Source organism: Electrona antarctica (assembly GCF_951216825.1).
Source record: "Electrona antarctica genome assembly, chromosome: 18".
NCBI classification, from domain to species: domain Eukaryota; kingdom Metazoa; phylum Chordata; class Actinopteri; order Myctophiformes; family Myctophidae; genus Electrona; species Electrona antarctica.
The window spans coordinates 6,368,210-6,392,918 of record NC_136799.1 but is presented as its reverse complement, the minus strand read 5'-3'; the positions used below and the strand labels follow the sequence as shown (position 1 = coordinate 6,392,918).

The 24,709-nt window shown below is 47.5% G+C and overlaps 1 protein-coding gene across 1 annotated transcript in view; it reads right to left on the bottom strand.

The window, feature by feature from the left end:
* fbxo34 (F-box protein 34) overlaps positions 1 to 24,709 on the bottom strand; it is a 35,997-nt gene that overhangs the window by 8,101 nt on the left and 3,187 nt on the right. Inside the window, exon 2 of the mRNA XM_079527262.1 lies at positions 4,623 to 4,826. Within this exon, the coding sequence (XP_079383388.1) occupies positions 4,623 to 4,696 (74 nt within the window). The 5' untranslated portion in view covers positions 4,697 to 4,826. The remainder of the gene's footprint in view (positions 1 to 4,622; positions 4,827 to 24,709) is intronic.

Sequence of the window (24,709 nt, the reverse complement as noted above, 5' to 3'; positions counted from 1 at the left end):
CAGGCTGTTTGTTTGGACTACAACATGCTGTGCAGGCTGTTTGTTTGGACCACAACATTCTGTGCAGGCTGTTCTTGTTTGGACTACAACATGCTGTGCAGGCTGTTCTTGTTTCGCATCGTAATGGCGGCTTGTTTTTCTCTTCAACACCCAAAAGATTTTCGTGAATCAATGCTGCAAATACTTTGGCGTATGCTCCAAAGGTATTAGATCGATCGCAGTAGAACTTTCAATGATTTTTTCTTTTTTTTCGCCATGAAACATTGGAAGATATAAATTACAATTACATTTATCTTTGCCTTTTAGGTTTGGCAACAGAGAGTGCGAATAACCTCAATATAAAGTAGAAAGAAATGGCAACATTGGCCGGTTAACATCAGGCCTAATCAAAACTAATAATGTAGCCTAAATAGGCCATTACATAAATATTATACTCAACATTTTCGTGGAAATAGCTGCTAAAACTTATTGTAGACGTACCATTTGCACTGTTTTCGAAAATGAAAATGTTGATTTTGACAAAAAAACATTATATTTAGTTGTAGTCATTTGAGTACTACAGACGAAAAACAGTTTAAGTCCACACTAATTATCCATAATGTATAAATGATGGATAAGGGTTCAGGACAACGAGGCCTTTTCGTGGAGGGGTCAGAATAAAATTTGGACTTAAAACTGTTTTTAGTCTGTAGTATTTTGAATAAAATTCTATTTAATTTAAATAAAAGTCTAATTTTTGTCTACTAAAATGGATTTTTGCAGGCCTTGGCGGCGTCGTAATGGCTAATTTTACACTTGGTTGCATGTTGAAAATAGCAGATCTGCAAGCTCACAACGCGTCGCAGCCCGACGGCATTGTGAGCTTTTAGATCTGCCATTTTCTGAGCGCAACACCCAAACACAGCCAGACTGGTCTTAGTTCTAGTGGATCTCTTCTCCACTAGTCCCTCCCTCCCTAATATGTTAGTCTAGTTTTTTTTTTTTTTTAATGTTTTTTTTTGTGGCTTTCGCCTTTTTATTTTATATATTTTATGGAGGGACAGACAGTAGGCTGACAGGAAATGGGGAGAGAGATGGGGGGAAGACATGCAGTAAAGGCCGTCGGGATCGGGAGTCGAACCCGCGGCACACTGACAGACTGGATTACCAGCCAAGGTGCCTGGACCGCTGAGCCACGGCCCAGGCCTTAGTCTAGTTTTTAACCGTTGATGAAATTGTGGATATATATAGTCATCATTGCGTAGCTATTATTTACGTATGTTTTAGTCAATGAAACCAACAACTGATACAGACAAATGGAAACGATTCTGGAGATTATGCACAAATAATAGTAACTAATCACAGATTATGATTAGCGGTAATTGCTTGCGGGGAACATACTCTGTTGGGTAGTAGGCAGCGGGGCATTTTAACACAGCTTAGTCTCGCGTGGCCAGACTGTTGCCTCTCGCGTGGCCAGACTGTTGCCTCTCGCGTGGCCAGACTGTTGCCTCTCGCTTTACACAGCTTAGTCTCGCGTGGCCAGACTGTTGCCTCTCGCTTTACACAGCTTAGTCTCGCGTGGCCAGACTGTTGCCTCTCGCTTTACACAGCTTAGTCTCGCGTGGCCAGACTGTTGCCTCTCGCAATTTCCAAATGCTTCCGTCATACAGTCTGGAGCAAAGGCAGCTCTGATCATAAGTAAAATATAGAGCGGAAGTGGAGCCTCCTCCCCACTTTTTAGTCTTTACAAATCATCTAAGCATAATATACGTTGTTGCTTAGCAAAATAAAATGTAAAGGATATTTTAAAATATATTTTGGTGAACGGAAATGGCAGCTTCCTTATACTCGGATTTCGGGAGCTGTAGTTCCAGACTATATAGCATTTGGAGATTGTGGAATAGTGGCTACGCGAGACTATACGCAGCTGGATAACACGCGTCTCCGACGGACTAGGTGTATCGGGTAGGGGGAGGCTGGATACGATGTGGGTGTCTCGAGTGACGGGAAACGTTACTGGGCCAAATTAACCCATCTAGACTTGAGAACAGATTCTACAAAATGTCTTCTACACAGTTTTCTGTAAAACCCATGTGTCTGTCAGTCGGTCTCAAACATTTTCATGTCAAGAACCCCCAGAATTATATGTATTTGGCCCCGGACCCCAATCTCAAAATATGTCCCCCCCCCGCCCCAGAAGCAAAGATTGGAGTTAAAAACGTTCGCTCTGAAAGAATATATAAATACACAAAGATTTGCACCACATTTTCACAAATTTTAAAAAATAGCAGATCTACAAGCTCGTAGCGTGGCACTCGGTGCCACGCTATGAGCTTGTAGATCTGCTATTTTTCAATAGCTAAAGTATAACATAATGCTTAAAAACACCAAAAGGGGTTCCCGTCCTGAATGGGTTAAACTGTTGGTGTCAGAATGACAGGCGCTGGCAGCTGATCCAGCTGTGCCGCTGTGATCACAAGCAGATGTCACTTCACTTCACGTGACGGTTTAGGAGGGCACTGTTTCCCAAACAGCGGGTCGGGAACAGGTCGTAGATCCATTTGTATGAGTCACGACACCAGTAAAATAAATGTTTTTCCTCCAAGTAAAAAAAGAAAACAATTTTTTTAGAGAAATTAAAAATATGTTTCTAAAATATGTCAAGAGAATTTCATGTATTCAAAAAAAAACTAATGGAATTATAATAATTTAAAAAAAATAGTAGTTTGCTCGTTTCCTCTCTCCTCCAAGAGAAGTCAGCTAAAGGACAACCACCGTTGACAGATCACAGGGACATTCATGACACTGGGGAGGCGGCCATGTCTACGATACACTATTGACATAGAGCTGCTGCTAGACTAGCATACTGAAGTTGTGGTTTGGTTGTTCCACAGTGATCTAAGCCTCGGTGAGATCACACCACTCAGCTAGCATTATCTACTGAGGTAATACTCTGCGTGCGTGCGTGCGTGCGTGCGTCTCCCCGAGGGGCAGGTCTGCAGAACCTCGTGTTCTGCTTTTCACCTCCAGGCGTGCGCACGTGTGCATGTTCGAGAGAGAGAGTCGGTGCGAGCCTGTACATGTGGTTGAACATGTTGGCATAAACACACTGGGAGTCATACCAAAGACATGAGGAGAGGAGAGAGACTGAGGGAGAGAGAGAAAGAGAGGACAGAGAGAGGAGAGACTGGGGGAGAGAGAGAAAGAGAGGACAGAGAGAGAGAGACTGGGTAGAGAGAGAAAGAGAGGACAGAGAGAGGAGAGACTGGGGGAGAGAGAGAAAGAGAGGACAGAGAGAGGAGAGACTGGGGGAGAGAGAGAAAGAGAGGACAGAGAGAGGAGAGACTGGGGGAGAGAGAGAAAGAGAGGACAGAGAGAGGAGAGACTGGGGGAGAGAGAGAAAGAGAGGACAGAGAGAGGAGAGACTGGGGGAGAGAGAGAAAGAGAGAAAGAGAGGACAGAGAGAGGAGAACGAGAGAGGAGAGACTGAGGGAGAGAGAGAAAGAGAGGACAGAGAGAGGAGAGACTGAGGGAGAGAAAGAGGACAGAGAGAGGAGAACGAGAGAGGAGAGACTGAGGGAGAGAGAAAGAGGACAGAGAGAGGAGAACGAGAGAGGAGAGACTGAGGGAGAGAGAAAGAGAGGACAGAGAGAGGAGAGACTGAGGGAGAGAGAAAGAGAGGACAGAGAGAGGAGAGACTGAGGGAGAGAGAGAAAGAGAGGACAGAGAGAGGAGAGACTGAGGGAGAGAGAAAGAGAGGACAGAGAGAGGAGAACGAGAGAGGAGAGACTGAGGGAGAGAGAGAAAGAGAGGACAGAGAGAGGAGAACGAGAGAGGAGAGACTGAGGGAGAGAGAGAAAGAGAGGACCGAGAGAGAACGAGAGAGGAGAGACTGAGGGAGTGAGAAAGAGGGGACAGCAAGAGGAGAACGAGAGAGAGTGAGAAAGAGGGGACAGAGAGAGGAGAGACTGAGGGAGAGAGAGAAAGAGGGGACAGAGAGAGGAGAAAGAGAGAGAGTGAGACAAGACATGAGGAATGTGTTTTATAACAGGGAGAAACTAATGTTTTGGTACACAATAGAGCGGAGCGGTTCCCAACCTTTTTTTCCTTTTTTTTCTCTCCAGCTCTGGAACACAAGCATCATTTTAACAATTCTCAACCGGACCCCACCCCAACTCCCAACAACAATAGTGTACAATACATTTAGTATACAAGAAGGCATAAGACGGCAGATTTCTTCAGTATTTTATAAATATTTAACTTTAATCCATTTAGGCCTGTCATGGCAATTTTCTGAAAAACCTCATGTTTCTATATCAGTGGTTCTCAATATTTCATGTCAACTTGGACACTCAGGCATGAATGAGTTCAAGTCCGTTGCTCTCCCCACATCCCCCATATATGGGGACTAGGTTGGCGGAGGGTGTGTAGAGCCCAGGATCACATTAGATAATTGACACAGGGGTGAAAAATGGGTTACAAAATCGTGGGATAAAGATTATTTAAAAAAGATAACCTAATAACTCGTCCAAAGTCGTCCTAGGCTATCTGTGACTTTGCTTAAAACTCGTCCAAAGTCGTTTTAGGCAGATACAGAGGTATTGGGTGGATGTACAGTCAGGTACGTAGGCGGGTCTTACCTCCAGGCTGACTGTTGATTGGTTTGTGGTGGTGACGCTCTGGGTTGATTGACAGTTTCACATCTCTCATGCATTCACTCATTCACAGTCATGCATTCAAAAAAAATAAAAGGGAAAAAAAAGCCCTTTCCTTGTCTTCCTCCAGGACAGGCCGAGTGTTGATCAGATGACCTCTGACCTCTGGGGTTCAGGGAGTCAGACAAACTGTGGAAGAAGAACACGACACAAACACACATTACATCACTGATGGTTCCCAAACCTTTTCATGTCAAGGACCCCCAAAATCGACATTTGGCAGGGGAACCCCCATTTGAAAACATTTAAGGCAGTGGGTGCTCAGCTATAAACTAAATTAACCCATAAACCACAAAAGTGGGGAAAAGCAGCACTCCAAAATAAAAGATGCAAAGTGGTGCATTTATATAGTGCCTTTATCCAAGGCGCTTTACATAGATTGTGCGTGAATCTCTCACACACACACACACACACACACACACACACACACACACACACACACACACTGGCGGAAACCATACAAGGCACCAACCAGCACATCAGGAGCAATTTAGGGTTCAGTGTCTTGCTCAGGACACTTCGACACCAACTCTGGGGGAGCCCGGGTTCGAACTGGCAACCTTGCGGTTACCACCCGGCCACTCTACCCCTGAGCAACCGCCGCCCTTGCAAGACTCATGGCTCGGATGCAATTGAGAAGAACGGCAGCACAGCTGGATCAAAACAAACAAAAAAAGGGGGAATTTGCATCTGAGCCAGTCTTGCATGTTTTATTTTGGAGTGCCGCTTTTTCCACGTTTGTGGTTCATGTTGAAGATTGAACTGTCCTGAACAAGGTAATCACACACACACGTGCACGTTGTAGTGCATGAACTGTAGTGCATGAACACACACACGTTATCATGACGTGTCGTTCATTCCATCACACACACTTACTTAGTATTTGACTACAAGAACTGTGTGTGTGACGTGTGTATGTATGTCTGTGTGCTTTGAGTTCGTACACAACAACAACAGAACGTGATGCTGACCGTTTCACCCACACAGCTGTTAAAACCCTTCTCCTGTTACACACACACACACACACACACACACACCCCTTGCCAGTATTAGGTGTGCGTGTGTTGGACTGAGTAAGTGGCAGTGAGAATGCATGTGAATTTCTCGGTGAGTGTGTGTGTGTGTGTGGCCAGTCTTGTGACGAGCCAATAAGCGTTTGGGACTCTCCCCATGTCTATATAAGGCAGAGCGTAATCAATATGCTTGGAATGCACGCCATATTGTGTGCGTGTGAGTGAGAGAGAGAATCCAACACCTACTCTACTAGTACTTGCTAGACACGCGCGCGTACACACACACACACCGATTGCAGCGGAAGCCATGCAAGGTACCAACCAGCACATCAGGAGCAATTTGGGGTTCAGTGTCTTGCCCAAGGACACTTCGACATGTAGACAGGAGGAGCCGGGATTCGAACCGCCGACCCATGGATCATTGGACGACCTGCTCTACCTCCTGAGCCACAGCCGCGTGCGTAGGCAAACAAGTCAAGTAAATATCATATCATGGGCCTACGACATCATCATCATCGTCGATAGTAATTCATGCCAAAAAATTATATCACTTGAGACAGCAATACATTTGATCAGAAGATACAGTATTGGTAAACAGAATAGCCATCATCACATCACTCACACAGTCAACACTGAGTCATAGCAGAGAGCAACCCAACACATGACTGCAGTACTGCACCCTACAAGAGAACAGAACTAAACATAGCAGAGAGCAACCCAACACATGACTGCAGTACTGCACCCTACAAGAGAACAGAACTAAACATAGCAGAGAGCAACCCAACACATGACTGCAGTACTGCACCCTACAAGAGAACAGAACTAAACATAGCAGAGAGCAACCCAACACATGACTGCAGTACTGCACCCTACAAGAGAACAGAACTAAACATAGCAGAGAGCAACCCAACACATGACTGCAGTACTGCACCCTACAAGAGAACAGAACTAAACAATAGGCTGTGACCTAGAAGAAGAAGCAGGCACGACAGAGGAAACTAGGACAGCAAATGAGTGTGGATAGAAACAGAGTAATCTAGTAAGAGAGTGGTGACACGCTTTGATCTCGCCGCAAAGCGGGTGCCTGTGGGCTATAGTTCCAAACATTGCTCCTATGGCTGGAACTATCCCATTGAGATAGAATGAGCACGTCCGCATTCCATTGTTACAAATGATGCGAGTCAACGGGAGTGTCATTACTCTCTTACTAGATTACTAGTCTAGATAGAACAAGCCCCCAGTGAGGCTCTCCAACGTTGAGGCGCTCAGCCCTAGTGGCAAGAGCGGGGACTGCAGGCGGACCCGTGGAGTTGTGACGAGGAAACCCCGTGCAGCTGGGCTTTAACATTGAGCGCCCGTTTGCACTTCCGCATTTTGGACACGAAATTTGGCGGAAGCAGACGGTTCTTCCGGGTGCTTCAAAACGCCACTGAGCAACTTCCACTGAAATGAATAGGGGGGGGGGGGGGGGGGGGGGCTCTGTCCTTATAATACTCTATGGGATAGAACTAGAGGAGAGGAGGCCGTCACAGCTCAGCCTTATTAAAACCCATTTAGACCTGAGGCAGATGCTAAAATATAAAAGGCTTCTAAATCCTTTTCTGAAATAACCTATGTTTCTATGTCAGTGGTTCTCAAACTATTTCATGTCAAGGACCCCAAAAGAATATGTGTAATTGGCCACCGGCCGCCCCCATCTGAAAATATGTTGTCCCCCCAAGAGTTCAATTATTGTTAAACATCTGCATTACTTCATTTACAAGAAGTCTACACAAGAGAAATGTAGATTTGTTATCTTGATCAACGTTTGCATGTTATCTCTTCCGTGGTACCACATCAATACAGCATGGAAATGTGGACATCTTGGGTCCGAGAGGCTAAATGTCATCAAATGGTGGTCTGTGGCTCAAATGCAGAATAAATAATGGACCTTGATATGAAAAAGGTTGAAAACCACTGCTCTAAATTAAGAGAAAAATAAATTAACTCTAACTAACTCCGCCAATGACCTCCATCATCATCATTTTTCGACCGCGGTCGAGATCATGGATTTCACAATGCCACGCCAGACTTTCTGGTCCTTCATTGCCATCCCCAGTTCCTGCTTACTGATGCATGTGTCCCTAGCGATGACATCAGGGAACGACTCTGGTCTGCCTTGAGGCAGGATTCCAGAGAAGAAGGGAAGATATAACCTCATTGTCAGCTCTGTAGCAGTGGTCGCTAGCCGGCAAACTGTGTTCTTCTGGATCGGACTAGTGAAGAAACACAGGGAAGGTTGCCGTATATTAGATGGGTGGCTTTTCCAAGAGAGATTTTGCGCTCTCATTAGAAGGCGGGTGTAAGTGCCATCCAACCGTTTCTCTAATTTCTTTCTGAAAGTGTCCATGTCTCGGAGCCATAGAGTAGAATCGGATCAACGGTCGTCCTAAATATATTTAACTTTGAACATCTTACCAAGCTGGGATGATCAGATCTTATGCATGTCATTGCAGGCTGACCAGGCCAACTCCAAGTTCTCCAACTAACTAAATCCAACTAGCCCTTGGCTTCCAACTACGTCCAACCAGCTGAAACAAACACAACTACGTCCAACCAGCTGAAACAAACTCAAAGTAAATCCAGTTACCTACAAGGCAACAAGCTCTTCTTGTTGTGAGCTTGTTTAGATCTGCCATTGTCTCTATTTGTCAGACGCCAAAATAATGGTTTTAAATGGTGTTATCGTTAGATAAGTGTCCAGGCTGACTGTCTTCACTCTCCCAAACAGTCGGATTGGAAATTGATTGTTATTTAATCAATCAAAAAGAGGCTGTTTTTCTCTATTGACGTACTCTGTTCTCTTTGGGGGAGATAATGATCAATGGTAACCCATTGAATTGTGCATACGCATACAGTACGACCTCATAACTAACCTAAACCTAATTTAATTCTACTGATAGTTAAAATCAACATTAAAACTGTAGGCTACTACAGCTCTCTCTCTCTGACTTATTTTCTTTGAATTACACACACCATGAATCTGGAGACTTTAATTACACACACCATGAATTCATGGAGACTTCAATTACACACACCATGAATTCATGGAGACTTCAATTACACACAGCATGAATTCATGGAGACTTCAATTACACACACCATGAATTCATGGAGACTTCAATTACACACACCATGAATTCATGGAGACTTCAATTACACACACCATGAATTCATGGAGACTTCAATTACACACACGGAGACTTCAATTACACACAGCATGAATTCATGGAGACTTCAATTACACACAGCATGAATTCATGGAGACTTCAATTACACACAGCATGAATTCATGGAGACTTCAATTACACACACCATGAATTCATGGAGACTTCAATTACACACACCATGAATTCATGGAGACTTCAATTACACACACCATGAATTCATGGAGACTTCAATTACACACACCATGAATTCATGGAGACTTTTTTTGTCGCATTCCTAAGAACATAATTTGATGACCGACGATGGAGTCGACTCAAAAGCGTCTGCTATCGAGTCTCCTGCTGACCGATGACCAGTCATCAAATCATTGGCTTCGGAATGCCAACTTCAGAACTTCCAGCAGCGAGCGGAGCTTGTAGATCAAAAAGCACCATTTAGCATTTATACCTAACACTAACATATCATTTAACCCATTTAGACCTGAGGACGATTCTACAAAATGTCTTCTAAATCCTGACAGTTTTCTGAAAAACATTTTCATGTCAAGGAACCCCAAAAATAATTCGCAGCAGACCACCCCCCTTTATCAAAGACCACCCCCCTTTATCAAAGACCACCCCCCTTTATCAAAGACTATTAACTGTACGCTGTTTTTTATGTCTCAATCTAGCACCGAACCTCTCGCCAGACTACGCATGCGCAGTTTAAGCACCATTGACTACACACCCCGGGTACGTCGCGGTACACCACAAGGTTGGTTGCCTATTGAATTTGGTTACCTCACGTCGCTTCCATTAAGCGAGTCACATAATCCCACACCATCACGCAGTGGCGTAACACACATCATGCATTGGCGTCACACATCACACGTCACACATCACACAGTGGCGCATGTGTGACGCCACTGTGTGATGGTGACGGGCACGTGCGTACTTGTGTGTCAGAGCACACGAGCCGGTCGGGACAAATAACTACTTAACTATGTCAACGACATGTGTGTGTGTGTGTGTGTGTGTGTGTGTGCGTCTGTGTGTGTGTGTGTGTGTGTGTGTGTGTGCGCGTGTGAGAGAGAGAGAAAGAGAAGTCTGTGAGTCCGACAGCATGCTTTGCGGACCACTTGGGGGTCCGCAGACCACCTGCCTAATAATAACAATAATATAAATGTTGTGCCCATTCCAACTTCCCAAGCTCAAACCTCAACTCCCCCTCCCCCAGCCCCATACTGAGCAGAGTACACCTTCATACATCAATAATATGATCCAGTGGCCTGGGCCGGCCGAGCGGTCCAGGCACCTAGACTGGTAAGCCTGACAGCGTGTCGCGGGTTCGAGTCCCGATGACCTTTGGTGCATGTCTCTCCCTCGCCCCCCCCCCCCCATTACTCTCTCCCCTTGTCTGTCAAACTACTACTGTAATCTATCAATAAAAAGGCAAAAAGCCAAAAAATATCTTAAAAAAATATATGATCCATAGGACTAGTATAATAAGTATATGAAAATAAAAATTTACATTTCACATCCTGCAGATCATAAGGTTTCACAATATCCAGTGTTGTCTCCCCTGCCTACAGTATCCTGTCATATCTTCTATGGGGTTCCTGGCAGACTATTGTCCTATTAAAACAAACACTGTCCTACATACTGTAAAAACTGAAATGGGTTTAAAAACCACTGTCCTACATACTTGGGGGGGGGGGGGGGGGGAAATTGATTCTGAAGCTCACTGTGTTTTTGTGTGTGTGTGTGTGTGTGTGCTGTGCACGCACGTACGGAGAACAAAGCTTCTTTTACAAAGTAGTCAAACAGGATCTTTACATTTTGACCTGGGAGTGAGAAGCCCAGCTGACAGACAGACAGACAGAGACTGACAGAGACACACACACACAGAGAGACACACACACAGAGACACACACACACACACACACACACACACACACACACACACACACACACACACACACACACACACACACACACACACACACACACACACACACACACACACACACACACACACACACACACACACACACACACAGAGAGACACACACACACACACACACAGAGAGACACACACACACACACACACACACACAGAGAGACACACACACACACACACACACACACAGAGAGACACACACACACACACACACACACACACACACAGAGAGAGACACACACACACACACACACACACACACACACACACACACACACACAGAGAGACACACACACACACAGAGAGACACACACACACACACACACACACACACACACACACAGAGAGAGAGAGACACACACACACACACACACACACACACACACACACACACACACACACACACACACACACACACACACACACACACACACACACACAGAGAGTAGACACACACGATTTTCACCTGAAAACACACACACACGCACGCACGCACACACACACACACACACACACACACACACAAACCACAGAAACATTAAACTCGAAAACTGTGAAAACTCCACAAGAGTCATGTGACCATGGGCTCCGCCCAGGCAGACGGCAGACAGACATACCTCCACATGTCTCTACAAGACGAGGTGAGCCGGGCGGATGCCAGAGCTGTCAGCCTGTCTCCACAACGGAACAATGGCTCTGCAATGTTCTCTAGGAGGAGGAACTATTCATCCATTCTATTCTATTCTAAAGCAGTGGTTTTCAACCCTTTTCATACCAAGGCCCATTATATATTTGGCATTATGAGCCACGGACCACCACACCCAAAACTTTGAATATTATACATATGCTGTATCGATATGGCCCCATTGATAACAATTCTTCTACATGCTCAAATTGTGTAGACCTCTTGTAAATTAAGTAATGCAGATGTTTAACAATAATGTAACTCTCGAGCGTAAAATGAAACCAAATGGACGTGTAAGGGGTAAGGGTAAAAGGGTAAGGGTCCTCACCTCTGGAACTCCCTCCCCCCTGATATAAGAAACATGGACTCAATCACCTCATTTCAAACCCACCTGTTTAGGCAGGCCTATGATTGATCTGTGTTTTCTGCTGCAAGCTATACTTTTAATTGTCTGCTTTTGCTTGTAACTGTGTTTTGTGTCAACTGTTTTTAACCCATTTTGGGCGGGAACCCCTTTTGGTGTTAGCATTATGTTATGCTTTAGCTATTGAAAAATAGCAGATCTACAAGCTCGTAGCGCGCCACCGAGTGGCGCGCTACGAGCTTGTAGGTCTGCTATTTTTGAAAAATCGAAGAACCACTGACATAGAATGTTTCTATGTCAGTGGTTCTTCGATTTTTCAGAAAACTGTCAGGATGTAGAAGACATTTTTAGAATCTGATCTCAGGTCAAAATGGTTTAACTTGTTGTACGGCGACCTTGAGTGCCCTGAAAGGCACCTTATAAATAAAATGTATTATTATTTACGCTCTCTCAATAGTTAAATATCTATAATGGTCCATTTGGTTACCAACTCTCCATCATTTAGCTGGGTGGGGACCACCTAGAATCCCTTCAAGGACCCCTGGTGGTCCCCGGCCTTTGAAAACCACAGTTCTAACGCATTGATTTTCAGCCCCTTCTCACTTCCACGAGCCGAGGTCTGATATGCATTTTAGGCCAGTGGTTCTCAACGTGTGGGTCGGAACCTCCAGTTGGGGTCCCTCCAGATGACAGTGAGGCCAGTAGTTCTCAACGTGTGGGTCGGAACCCCCAGGTGGGGTCCCTCCAGATGACAGTGAGGCCAGTGGTTCTCAACGTGTGGGTCGGAACCCCCAGGTGGGGTCCCTCCAGATGACAGTGAGGCCAGTGGTTCTCAACGTGTGGGTCGGAACCTCCAGTTGGGGTCCCTCCAGATGACAGTGAGGCCAGTGGTTCTCAACGTGTGGGTCGGAACCCCCAGGTGGGGTCCCTCCAGATGACAGTGAGGCCAGTGGTTCTCAACGTGTGGGTCGGAACCCCCAGGTGGGGTCCCTCCAGATGACAGTGAGGCCAGTGGTTCTCAACGTGTGGGTCGGAACCCCCAGGTGGGGTCCCTCCAGATGACAGTGAGGCCAGTGGTTCTCAACGTGTGGGTCGGAACCCCCAGGTGGGGTCCCTCCAGATGACAGTGAGGCCAGTGGTTCTCAACGTGTGGGTCGGAACCCCCAGGTGGGGTCCCTCCAGATGACAGTGAGGCCAGTGGTTCTCAAGTCAACGTGTGGGTCGGAACCTCCAGTTGGGGTCCCTCCAGATGACAGTGAGGCCAGTGGTTCTCAAGTCAACGTGTGGGTCGGAACCTCCAGTTGGGGTCCCTCCAGATGACAGTGAGGCCAGTGGTTCTCAAGTCAACGTGTGGGTCGGAACCTCCAGTTGGGGTCCCTCCAGATGACAGTGAGGCCAGTGGTTCTCAACATGTGGGTCGGAACCCCCAGGTGGGGTCCCTCCAGATGACAGTGAGGCCAGTGGTTCTCAAGTCAACGTGTGGGTCGGAACCTCCAGTTGGGGTCCCTCCAGATGACAGTGAGGCCAGTGGTTCTCAAGTCAACGTGTGGGTCGGAACCCCCAGGTGGGGTCCCTCCAGATGACAGTGAGGCCAGTGGTTCTCAACGTGTGGGTCGGAACCCCCAGGTGGGGTCCCTCCAGATGACAGTGAGGCCAGTGGTTCTCAACGTGTGGGTCGGAAGCCCCAGGTGGGGTCCCTCCAGATGACAGTGAGGCCAGTGGTTCTCAACGTGTGGGTCGGAACCCCCAGGTGGGGTCCCTCCAGATGACAGTGAGGCCAGTGGTTCTCAACGTGTGGGTCGGAACCCCCAGGTGGGGTCCCTCCAGATGACAGTGAGGCCAGTGGTTCTCAACGTGTGGGTCGGAACCCCCAGGTGGGGGGTCCCTCCAGATGACAGTGAAGTGGATTTTTAGACCTTTTTAATACCTAAGAAATAAAGTCATTACTGCATCAAAAGTACTTCAAAACAAATGGGGAAACATTGCCCAAAATTGTCAAATATTATAAGAGGCAAACTGTGAAAATAGCCAATCTACAGGCTTGGGTCCCCAGTTCAAATATGACTATTTTGTGGGAAGGTTGAGAATCACTGCATTAGGCCACAGACAGAACCCCATTTAATACAGTGTACTGTATGTTTTTTTTCTTCTCTGGAAACCAAAAATACACACTAAACTGGTGGAATAGTAGTACAACTACAAACATGGACCCAGTCGGGTCCAACTGGTTCCATTTGGTACAATCTCAAAAAGGTACAGACAGTTAAGGGTCCAATTCAATCATTAAGCTGGGGACTCAATGTCTGAAATGTCCAGGATTATTCCTTTTCAAACGTCAAATATACATTTATAAATATTATAAACATAGTCATAGATCAGATATCTTTACTTTTTTGCACGCCACACTGTGTGATACAGACAGCCCACGTAGAACCGTCTGCCTGCCGCCATTCATTAATCCCTCGATTGCGTATTGCCAAGGTTTTATCGCGCGTAACACTTACTTTGAAGATCCAAATATCCGTAATCGCATTGTTCCTGTGAAAAGCTGCTGTGTGTGGTATCATGACCGGTTGTTGTTGTCTCGCTCGGCGGTGGAAAAAGCTGACCGCGAGTATCACAGCGCCTGCTACAGGCCGTTGAAAACGCTTGTCTGGGACAAAGCGTCCTCTGCAATGTCGCTTCTGTGAGATAAAGCCGTCTGAAACCAGAGCCGGCAATGTAAGTGGATGCGCGCGCATTTTCAAAATGGCCGCGCCCATTGTGTCAGAAGCATAACAAAGCTAACTGACGGTAGATTTCGATACGATCGTATTAAAACATGCATTAATTAATACATCGCTGTTAAAACGGCTTTTCCGTTTGTGGCAGGCCACAAGATTCTACGTTTTAAAATTCCTATGTTCCCGGCAGGCCTCGTGTTAATAAGACTAATCAATTTAATGTGGGGAAAAACAAGTATCCTACATGAGTGTGTTATTGGTTAGTTTTCCATACATTTGGGGTTCATTGCCCAGGTAGTGGTCCTAAAACGTGTGACCTAGGGCTGCCTGCATGCAACTAAATATCCATTATATTCTTTCTTAGTGGTCCTAAAACGTGTGACCTAGGGCTGCCTGCATGCAACTAAATATCCATTATATTCTTTCTTAGTGGTCCTAAAACGTGTGACCTAGGGCTGCCTGCATGCAACTAAATATCCATTATATTCTTTCTTAGTGGTCCTAAAACGTGTGACCTAGGGCTGCCTGCATGCAACTAAATATCCATTATATTCTTTCTTAGTGGTCCTAAAACGTGTGACCTAGGGCTGCCTGCATGCAACTAAATATCCATTATGTTCTTTCTTAGTGGTCCTAAAACGTGTGACCTAGGGCTGCCTGCATGCAACTAAATATCCATTATATTCTTTCTTAGTGGTCCTAAAACGTGTGACCTAGGGCTGCCTGCATGCAACTAAATATCCATTATATTCTTTCTTAGTGGTCCTAAAACGTGTGACCTAGGGCTGCCTGCATGCAACTAAATATCCATTATATTCTTTCTTAGTGGTCCTAAAACGTGTGACCTAGGGCTGCCTGCATGCAACTAAATATCCATTATATTCTTTCTTAGTGGTCCTAAAACGTGTGACCTAGGGCTGCCTGCATGCAACTAAATATCCATTATATTCTTTCTTAGTGGTCCTAAAACGTGTGACCTAGGGCTGCCTGCATGCAACTAAATATCCATTATATTCTTTCTTAGTGGTCCTAAAACGTGTGACCTAGGGCTGCCTGCATGCAACTAAATATCCATTATATTCTTTCTTAGTGGTCCTAAAACGTGTGACCTAGGGCTGCCTGCATGCAACTAAATATCCATTATGTTCTTTCTTAGTGGTCCTAAAACGTGTGACCTAGGGCTGCCTGCATGCAACTAAATATCCATTATATTCTTTCTTAGTGGTCCTAAAACGTGTGACCTAGGGCTGCCTGCATGCAACTAAATATCCATTATATTCTTTCTTAGTGGTCCTAAAACGTGTGACCTAGGGCTGCCTGCATGCAACTAAATATCCATTATGTTCTTTCTTAGTGGTCCTAAAACGTGTGACCTAGGGCTGCCTGCATGCAACTAAATATCCATTATATTCTTTCTTAGTGGTCCTAAAACGTGTGACCTAGGGCTGCCTGCATGCAACTAAATATCCATTATGTTCTTTCTTAGTGGTCCTAAAACGTGTGACCTAGGGCTGCCTGCATGCAACTAAATATCCATTATGTTCTTTCTTAGTGGTCCTAAAACGTGTGACCTAGGGCTGCCTGCATGCAACTAAATATCCATTATATTCTTTCTTAGTGGTCCTAAAACGTGTGACCTAGGGCTGCCTGCATGCAACTAAATATCCATTATATTCTTTCTTAGTGGTCCTAAAACGTGTGACCTAGGGCTGCCTGCATGCAACTAAATATCCATTATATTCTTTCTTAGTGGTCCTAAAACGTGTGACCTAGGGCTGCCTGCATGCAACTAAATATCCATTATATTCTTTCTTAGTGGTCCTAAAACGTGTGACCTAGGGCTGCCTGCATGCAACTAAATATCCATTATGTTCTTTCTTAGTGGTCCTAAAAACGTGTGACCTAGGGCTGCCTGCATGCAACTAAATATCCATTATATTCTTTCTTAGTGGTCCTAAAACGTGTGACCTAGGGCTGCCTGCATGCAACTAAATATCCATTATATTCTTTCTTAGTGGTCCTAAAACGTGTGACCTAGGGCTGCCTGCATGCAACTAAATATCCATTATGTTCTTTCTTAGTGGTCCTAAAAACGTGTGACCTAGGGCTGCCTGCATGCAACTAAATATCCATTATGTTCTTTCTTAGTGGTCACTGTATTGATTACTTGTCATCATTAACCTTTTTTTCACATGCACAAATCAATGCAAAGAAAAACAAATCCATTGTGAATTGTGCAAAAACTAGAGAAACCAGTGTGTGTGTGTGTGTGTGTGTGTGTGTGTGTGTGTGTGTGTGTGTGTGTGAGAGAGAGAGAGCTAACCCACCCAGAAACATCTGGTTAGGTTGAAGCAGTCACGTCATAGCATTACATCATTAGCATTACACACACACAGCATCCACACAGTCGCGTCACGAAGATGCTTCGTGCCGCTCGCAGCAGGAGTCTCTTCCTGGTTTTTGGCAAGGTTAATTAAATAAGATTAGGAAGTGGCCAGGAAACCTGGAAACGCTTTGGCCCCGCGTCAAGTTGCAGCGTGGGTGGAGCTTCATTTCCATCCAACAGCCGTCCAAAAACCAAGGTTAATTAAATAAGGTTAGGAAGCGAAGACCGTACGGTGGACTCCATGTTGCTCCCTGGAAGGAAAGAAACATGCGCAATGGGCTATATGCAGCCAACACTTCCGCATTCAGCTTCCTTGGTCTCAACTGCGCATGTTTCTTTCCTTCCAGTGAGCAACATGGAGTCCACTGTACGGTCTTCGCTTCCTAACCTTATTTAATTAACCTTGCCAAAAACCAGGAAGAGACTCCTGCCGCTCGCGGCAAGAAGCATCTTTGTGACTGGACTGTGTGGAAGCACCCACAGTCCACACACACACACAATATAGATGCCTCATTGGCCGCTGCAGTTCATTGGAGAGACTTGTATCGACGTGACAGCGGAAGTGCGCCGGAAGTGCCTAAGGCACACTACTACGCCACACTGCCAATCAGGTGACTGACTACTGGCCAATCACAGCTGTGCACGTCCTTTCCGGGACTGTCAGACCCGAACGTCCGCTCTGTGACGCACGCGGAGGCTTTTAGAGAGTGTTGTCTAATAGTTGTCTGGCTACGTGAGACAAAGCGAAGCATCAACGTGGAAGCTTGCCCTCTCTTGAGTACACACGACCCAGAGCCGAAGGGGAGAGAGAGAGACACACACACACACACACACACACACACACACCACAACACCCCCCCCCGTTGGAACTACTGGAGATAACAGGGTGGTTTAATCACAGGCCAGAGTTCAGTTTGCCTAAAAGTGGATTGACAAACAACAAATAACACTGGGAGGGTCTCTCTGGTCTGGTTCAGGTCTGGGATCGTCACCAGTTCTCAGTTGACCACGTGCACCCTACCCTACCCTACCCTACCCTACCCTACCTTTGCATCCCAATTCTGAAAAACGGCTGATGTACAAGCTCACAATGTGTCACACAGTACTGCAACCTCTTGTGAGCTTACTGTACTGTGTAATGTAGAGGGAAACAAGGAGTGGATGAAGTAGAGAGCACTAGGGTACCCTGCCTGGTCAACTATAAGTATAAAGGGTTGTAATAACTATTAGATATTAACTCTGAATGCATAGTAATAATGCAGTGCTGCCCTGTACATGCAATGCCGCTGTGTTCAAGCGGTGCCGCTCGACACTGCAGTTATGAACGCTGCTCCGCGGATTCGTCTATACCAGCAGTCGCTAATGTGCCCTTCTCGCTGTATTTAGGCGTTTCTTTTTCATTGTTTTTTTTTTGTTGTTGCCGAAAAACATCCCCGTCTCTCTCACCCAACAATACAGACTGAGGGCAATGTGTTTCTGCAGGCAAACACCACCACACTAGTCCAGTGGCTGATAAGTGATAACTGCTGGTATAGAGGGAAATATAATATCTATATTGTTTTGCTATGTAAACCAGGCCGTTATGTGCCAATAAGACAAGGAGGGCTTTACGGCACACAGCAGGAAAAGGCCCTGAATGAATGGCATCTACACAAGAACGCTACGAATCACTCTTGTCGTCGCATGGCGTTTGGTCAGGAGGGACCCCTACGGAGGCCTCCCCTCCCTCGGGTCACAGACACGGTCAGAGAGAGATTCAAGGGTGAGGCTGTGGCAGTGTGGCTCAGGCAAGGCGCCGTGTCAGTCACCCCGGAACTGGTCTGGTTGCAAGCAAACAGACACCGTGCACTGGGTGGGAGCCAAGCCAAGAAGGCACAGCCACAGCTAGAAGGGGATAAGAGAAGAGACACAGCACCGACTTACATGGACACACAGTGGTGTGACCGCAGAGCACTTACATGGACACACAGTGGCGTGACCGCAGAGCACTTACATGGACACACAGTGGCGTGACCGCAGAGCACTTACATGGACACACAGTGGCGTGACCGCAGAGCACGACTTACATGGACACACAGTGGCGTGACCGCAGAGCACGCAACACTGCCGCAACACTGTTGATTTCGTGACGTCGACTAAAACTAAGACGAAAATTGTTCGTCGGCTACCTTTTTCCACCGACGAAAACTACATGGAAACTAAATGAAAACTAAGCTACGATGACTGAAACTAAGACTAAATATACTGACAATTTCGTCGACAAATAAAAACTAGACTAAAATGTTAGAAAGGGACTAGTGGACAAGAGGTCCAGTCTATGTCATTTTACACTGGGTTTGAATGCTGAACTTTTTACACTCAGCAAGTGTAAAAACAGTCATTACAATCAAGGCCCACCAAAATAATTTTTTGTCGACTAAATCAACTGTAGATTCAGTCGACTAAAATCTTATGATATTTAACCCATTTAGACCTGGTGTAACCTATACGTTGTTTTACCTTAAATGCCGCTGTCACATACACCTGTGTTTTTTTAATAAGCATTTGAAGGTTTTCAGAAAACCTTAGGTTAGATTTTAGGAAGCGTCAGGGCTAAATGGGTTAACCCATTCTGGGCGGGAACCCCTTTGTGTTAGCATTATGTTATGCTTTAGCTATTGAAAAATATCAGATCTACAAGCTCATAGCGCGCCACAGAGTGGCGCGCTATGAGCTGGCGCGCTATGAGCTTGTAGATCTGATATTTTTGAAAAATCGAAGAACGACTGACATAGAAAAATAGCTTTTCAGAAAACTGTCAGGATGTAGAAGACATTTTTAGAATCTGATCTCAGGTCAAAATGGGATAAGAGACTGACTAAAACAAAAATGAAAATTTGCTGCCAAAAACAACAGTTTCAGACCCTGGTTCTGGATAGATAGGAAGGTGTGGAGTTCCGACTCCGAGATGGTGTCGGCTGGGCTGGTCCGTGCTCTCTCTCTCTCATCGTGTCTTCACAACAAGACAAGCTCAACCGGCAACAACTTGCGGCAAGGACATTTCCAATGTTTCGAGGTCCAATAACGGTGGACTTCTCTGGGAATCTGTCATATTGATCAGGGGTTCTCAACGTTTTTGGCCGGGGACCCCCGGAAATGCTTTGGCAATGTCTCGGGACCCCCACCCCGCCCCCACCCCCAATATAAATTGACTGCTACAATAACCTTAAACCCTTTTGGGCGGGAACCCCTTTGTGTTTTAAGCATTGTTATAATTTAGCTATTGAAAAATAGCAGATCTACAAGCTCATAGCGCGCCACCGAGTGGCGCGCTACGAGCTTGTAGGTCTGCTATTTTTGAAAAATCGTGATTTTTTTTTTTTAATAATTTGGGGACCCCCTAAAATAATTTGGCGACCCCCCGAGGGGTCGCGACCCACGGGTTGAGAACCCCTGATATTGATGACCGTCTTGCACAAATATGCTCTTATTTATTCACCAATTCAACCATGTCAGCTACACCCAGCTATTAAACCTACCCCACCTCTGTCCGAACTACCCCACCTCTGTCTATTAAAACCACCCCACCTCTGTCCGAAACCACAGAAGAGCTTTACAATTCTGTCCCAACGCCTCACATCTTTCTGCACTGTAGTTATTTAGTACTTGTTAAAGGTATATTCAGTGATTTTACTTAATTCAAATATCACTTATTTTTTATTTTTTTCTGGATAATCCTCCCTACTATAGAGTGTGCTGACCATATAAGGAGTTCCTCCCTGTCCCCAGTGAGCCCCTGGGGTCAAAAAACCCTAGTTTCAGTTTTGGTGGCGGGTGGCAAAGCCTTCATCCAATCAGGATGAGAGGGGCCTTCCTCCAATCATGATCGACTGGGGGCGGGCCTTGGTGCACATGCTGTTGGCCTGTTGCACTTCCCCCCACTGTAGAGCGTGCATGTGCACATTTTGATACCGGGGTGGACTGGGTGGTTTTCCAAATCACCCAAATCACTGAAAGCTCCTTTAAGTTGATTGGTTCATTATTAACCATTTTTTATTTCACGTAATTATTTTCTGCTAAATATCAAAAAATAGCAGATCTACAAGGCAAGCAGCAACACGGCGCATTGCGTTGAGAGCTTGTAGATCGCCTATTTTTTGCTACTTAGTGTGACGCGTGTTAAGTTGAAATATGGAGAGATACAGGGTTTCTGCTGGACAGCGACGACAATATATTATAGGAGTTTTAAAGCCACAATGTGGTGCTTGCTCTGTCTTGATGGCTGCTAGCGTTGCTGCTCGACTAAATCTGATGACTCATCATCGTGAATTAGGAACAGCTGCGTTACGTTAGTGGTGTGTGTGTGTGTGTGTGTGTGTGTGTGACGTTACCGTCGCTCCACAAAAACAAGCCTCCACTTAACCAATTCCAACCTGGTGCCTATAGGTAAGTGGCTTTCAACCCTTTTCAGATCAAGGTCCATTATTTATTCAGCATTTGAGCCACGGACCACCATTTGATGACATTTAGCCTCTCGGACCCAAAAGAATATTTTGTTGTCAATGGATACGATTTTGTCCACAATTCCATGCTTTTGGCAAACGTTTATTCAAATAACAATTGTTCGACATTCTCTAATGGACCTTTCGGTAAGCGCACCCTTCTGCCCGGCGACAGCCCAACGATATATAGCAGCATAACATGCATAGGTTTTTTTCTGAAAACTATTTGGATTTAAGAAGGCATTTGTAGAATCGGCCTCAGGTCTTAATGGGTTAATTATGGATTAATTACAAAAAGGAATAAATAATCACCGAGAACAGAATCGATAGTTGCCGCCCTAAAATTAATTACACACCAGCTTTTGATCTTCACGCAATACCGGCACTTAATAAATCATGTCACCCAGTGTCATGTCAATCATGAGTAGTGGGTCCGTCCAGAGACCACCAAATGTCTCAACAGAAAGGCAGGGAGACCCAATACAACCACCACAGCCGTGTTAGTTACATTGTTTTAACATACCCCTACCAAATAGTTATAATGAATAACATTTCATTCACACAGGTTATCGATTGCAGCTTTTTAGCGCCAGCATTTGGATGCAAGTAAGGGTTCCCACACCCCGGCAGAGGGGACGGGACGCCCCAGGCCAGGGGGGTCCCCACACCCCGGCAGAGGGGACGGGACGCCCCGGCAGAGGGGACGGGACGCCCCAGGCCAGGGGGGTTCCCACACCCCGGCAGAGGGGACGGGACGCCCCAGGCCAGGGGGGTTCCCACACCCCGGCAGAGGGGACAGGACGCCCCGGCAGAGGGGACGGGACGCCCCAGGCCACACCCCGGCAGAGGGGACGGGACGCCCCAGGCCAGTAAGGGTTCCCACACCCCGGCAGAGGGGACGGGACGCCCCAGGCCAGTAAGGGTTCCCACACCCCGGCAGAGGGGACAGGACGCCCCAGGCCAGTAAGGGTTCCCACACCCCGGCAGAGGGGACGGGACGCCCCAGGCCAGGGGGGTTCCCACACCCCGGCAGAGGGGACGGGACGCCCCAGGCCAGGGGGGTTCCCACACCCCGGCAGAGGGGACGGGACGCCCCAGGCCAGGGGGGTTCCCACACCCCGGCAGAGGGGACGGGACGCCCCAGGCCAGTAAGGGTTCCCACACCCCGGCAGAGGGGACAGGACGCCCCAGGCCACACCCCGGCAGAGGGGACGGGACGCCCCAGGCCAGGGGGGTTCCCACACCCCGGCAGAGGGGACGGGACGCCCCAGGCCACACCCCGGCAGAGGGGACGGGACGCCCCAGGCCAGGGGGGTTCCCACACCCCGGCAGAGGGGACGGGACGCCCCAGGCCACACCCCGGCAGAGGGGTCAGGACGCCCCAGGCCAGGGGGGTTCCCACACCCCGGCAGAGGGGTCAGGACGCCCCAGGCCAGGGGGGTTCCCACACCCCGGCAGAGGGGACGGGACGCCCCAGGCCACACCCCGGCAGAGGGGTCAGGACGCCCCAGGCCAGGGGGGTTCCCACACCCCGGCAGAGGGGACGGGACGCCCCAGGCCAGGGGGGTTCCCACACCCCGGCAGAGGGGACGGGACGCCCCAGGCCAGGGCAGAGGGGACGGGACGCCCCAGGCCAGGGCAGAGGGGACGGGACGCCCCAGGCCAGTAAGGGTTCCCACACCCCGGCAGAGGGGACGGGACGCCCCAGGCCAGGGCAGAGGGGACGGGACGCCCCAGGCCAGGGCAGAGGGGACGGGACGCCCCAGGCCAGTAAGGGTTCCCACACCCCGGCAGAGGGGACGGGACGCCCCAGGCCAGGGCAGAGGGGACGGGACGCCCCAGGCCAGTAAGGGTTCCCACACCCCGGCAGAGGGGACAGGACGCCCCAGGCCAGTAAGGGTTCCCACACCCCGGCAGAGGGGACGGGACGCCCCAGGGTTAAGGGTTCCCACACCCCGGCAGAGGGGACGGGACGCCCCAGGCCAGTGCAGAGGGGACGGGACGCCCCAGGCCAGGGCAGAGGGGACGGGACGCCCCGGCAGAGGGGACAGGACGCCCCAGGCCAGTGCAGAGGGGACGGGACGCCCCAGGCCAGGGCAGAGGGGACAGGACACCCCAGGCCAGAGGGGACGGGACGCCCCGGCAGAGGGGACAGGACGCCCCAGGCCAGTGCAGAGGGGACGGGACGCCCCAGTAATGGTTCCCACACCCGGCAGAGGGGACGGGACGCCCCAGGCCAGTGCAACTTGGGAGACTGTTGCCGTTTAATGGGTGACCAGCAGCAGCGCGAGTCTCAGAGTCAGACACTTCTTCTCACTCACACTATGACACAATTCTTCTCCACTGAAAACAATACTGATCAAATTCTGTGTCACTAATCATTTCACACAATGCCACAAGGAGAACTCCATTCACACATTAATCACATGAACGATCATCTCTCTCTCTCTCTCCACTGACGCAAATACAGAGGAGACAGTGTCTGCCGCCCACGACACCTGGTTCAGGTGCCACCGTTTCCACGCCCTCCACAATTTCCTATCCAACATCAGGCTCTTGAGCTCTGCAGTGTTGTTAGCCAAGCTGTCGCGCTGCAGCACGTCTACATAGGTGGTACGCGTCTTACCCCTCCTGGCTTTACCCCGAGTTGGCTCCCATAGGGTCAATTTACTTGCCTCGTCCTTCCCTCTCTGACTTTGTCTGTGACCCGTGGTAGGTCCCCAGAGGTCCACATTTCTGATTGTTCTTGTTGATGATCCTCTTGTTTGTGTTTAATAAAGTAAACAAACATAAATGCTACAGTCAGTATACCAATTGTATTCAATCAGTAGGAGAGAACCCCACAAAGATAATATATCAGCTTCAATTTGACAGTGATCCAGTTCTCTCTGGAATATTTTTTTTCCACCAAAAATAAATTGGTATACTTCCTGACATGAAAGTGTATTTTTGGTTTTAAAAAAAAGAGCTGGAAAGATGGAGAGACCTGTTTCTGAACAAACACTCTAGGGCAGATGTGCCCACACTTTTGACTTGAGAGCAACTTTCAAAATGACAAGCTCAACAAGCTCTACCCAGGAAAAATAAATATCCAATTGCTGAAAAAGGTTAAACAATTTACCTGAGGCCGGGGGCTTTGGAATAGCAGCAATGGCAGTACATATAAGACTAACGCACTTGGAATGGGAAATACAGGTTTAATTGGTATGGTTTTC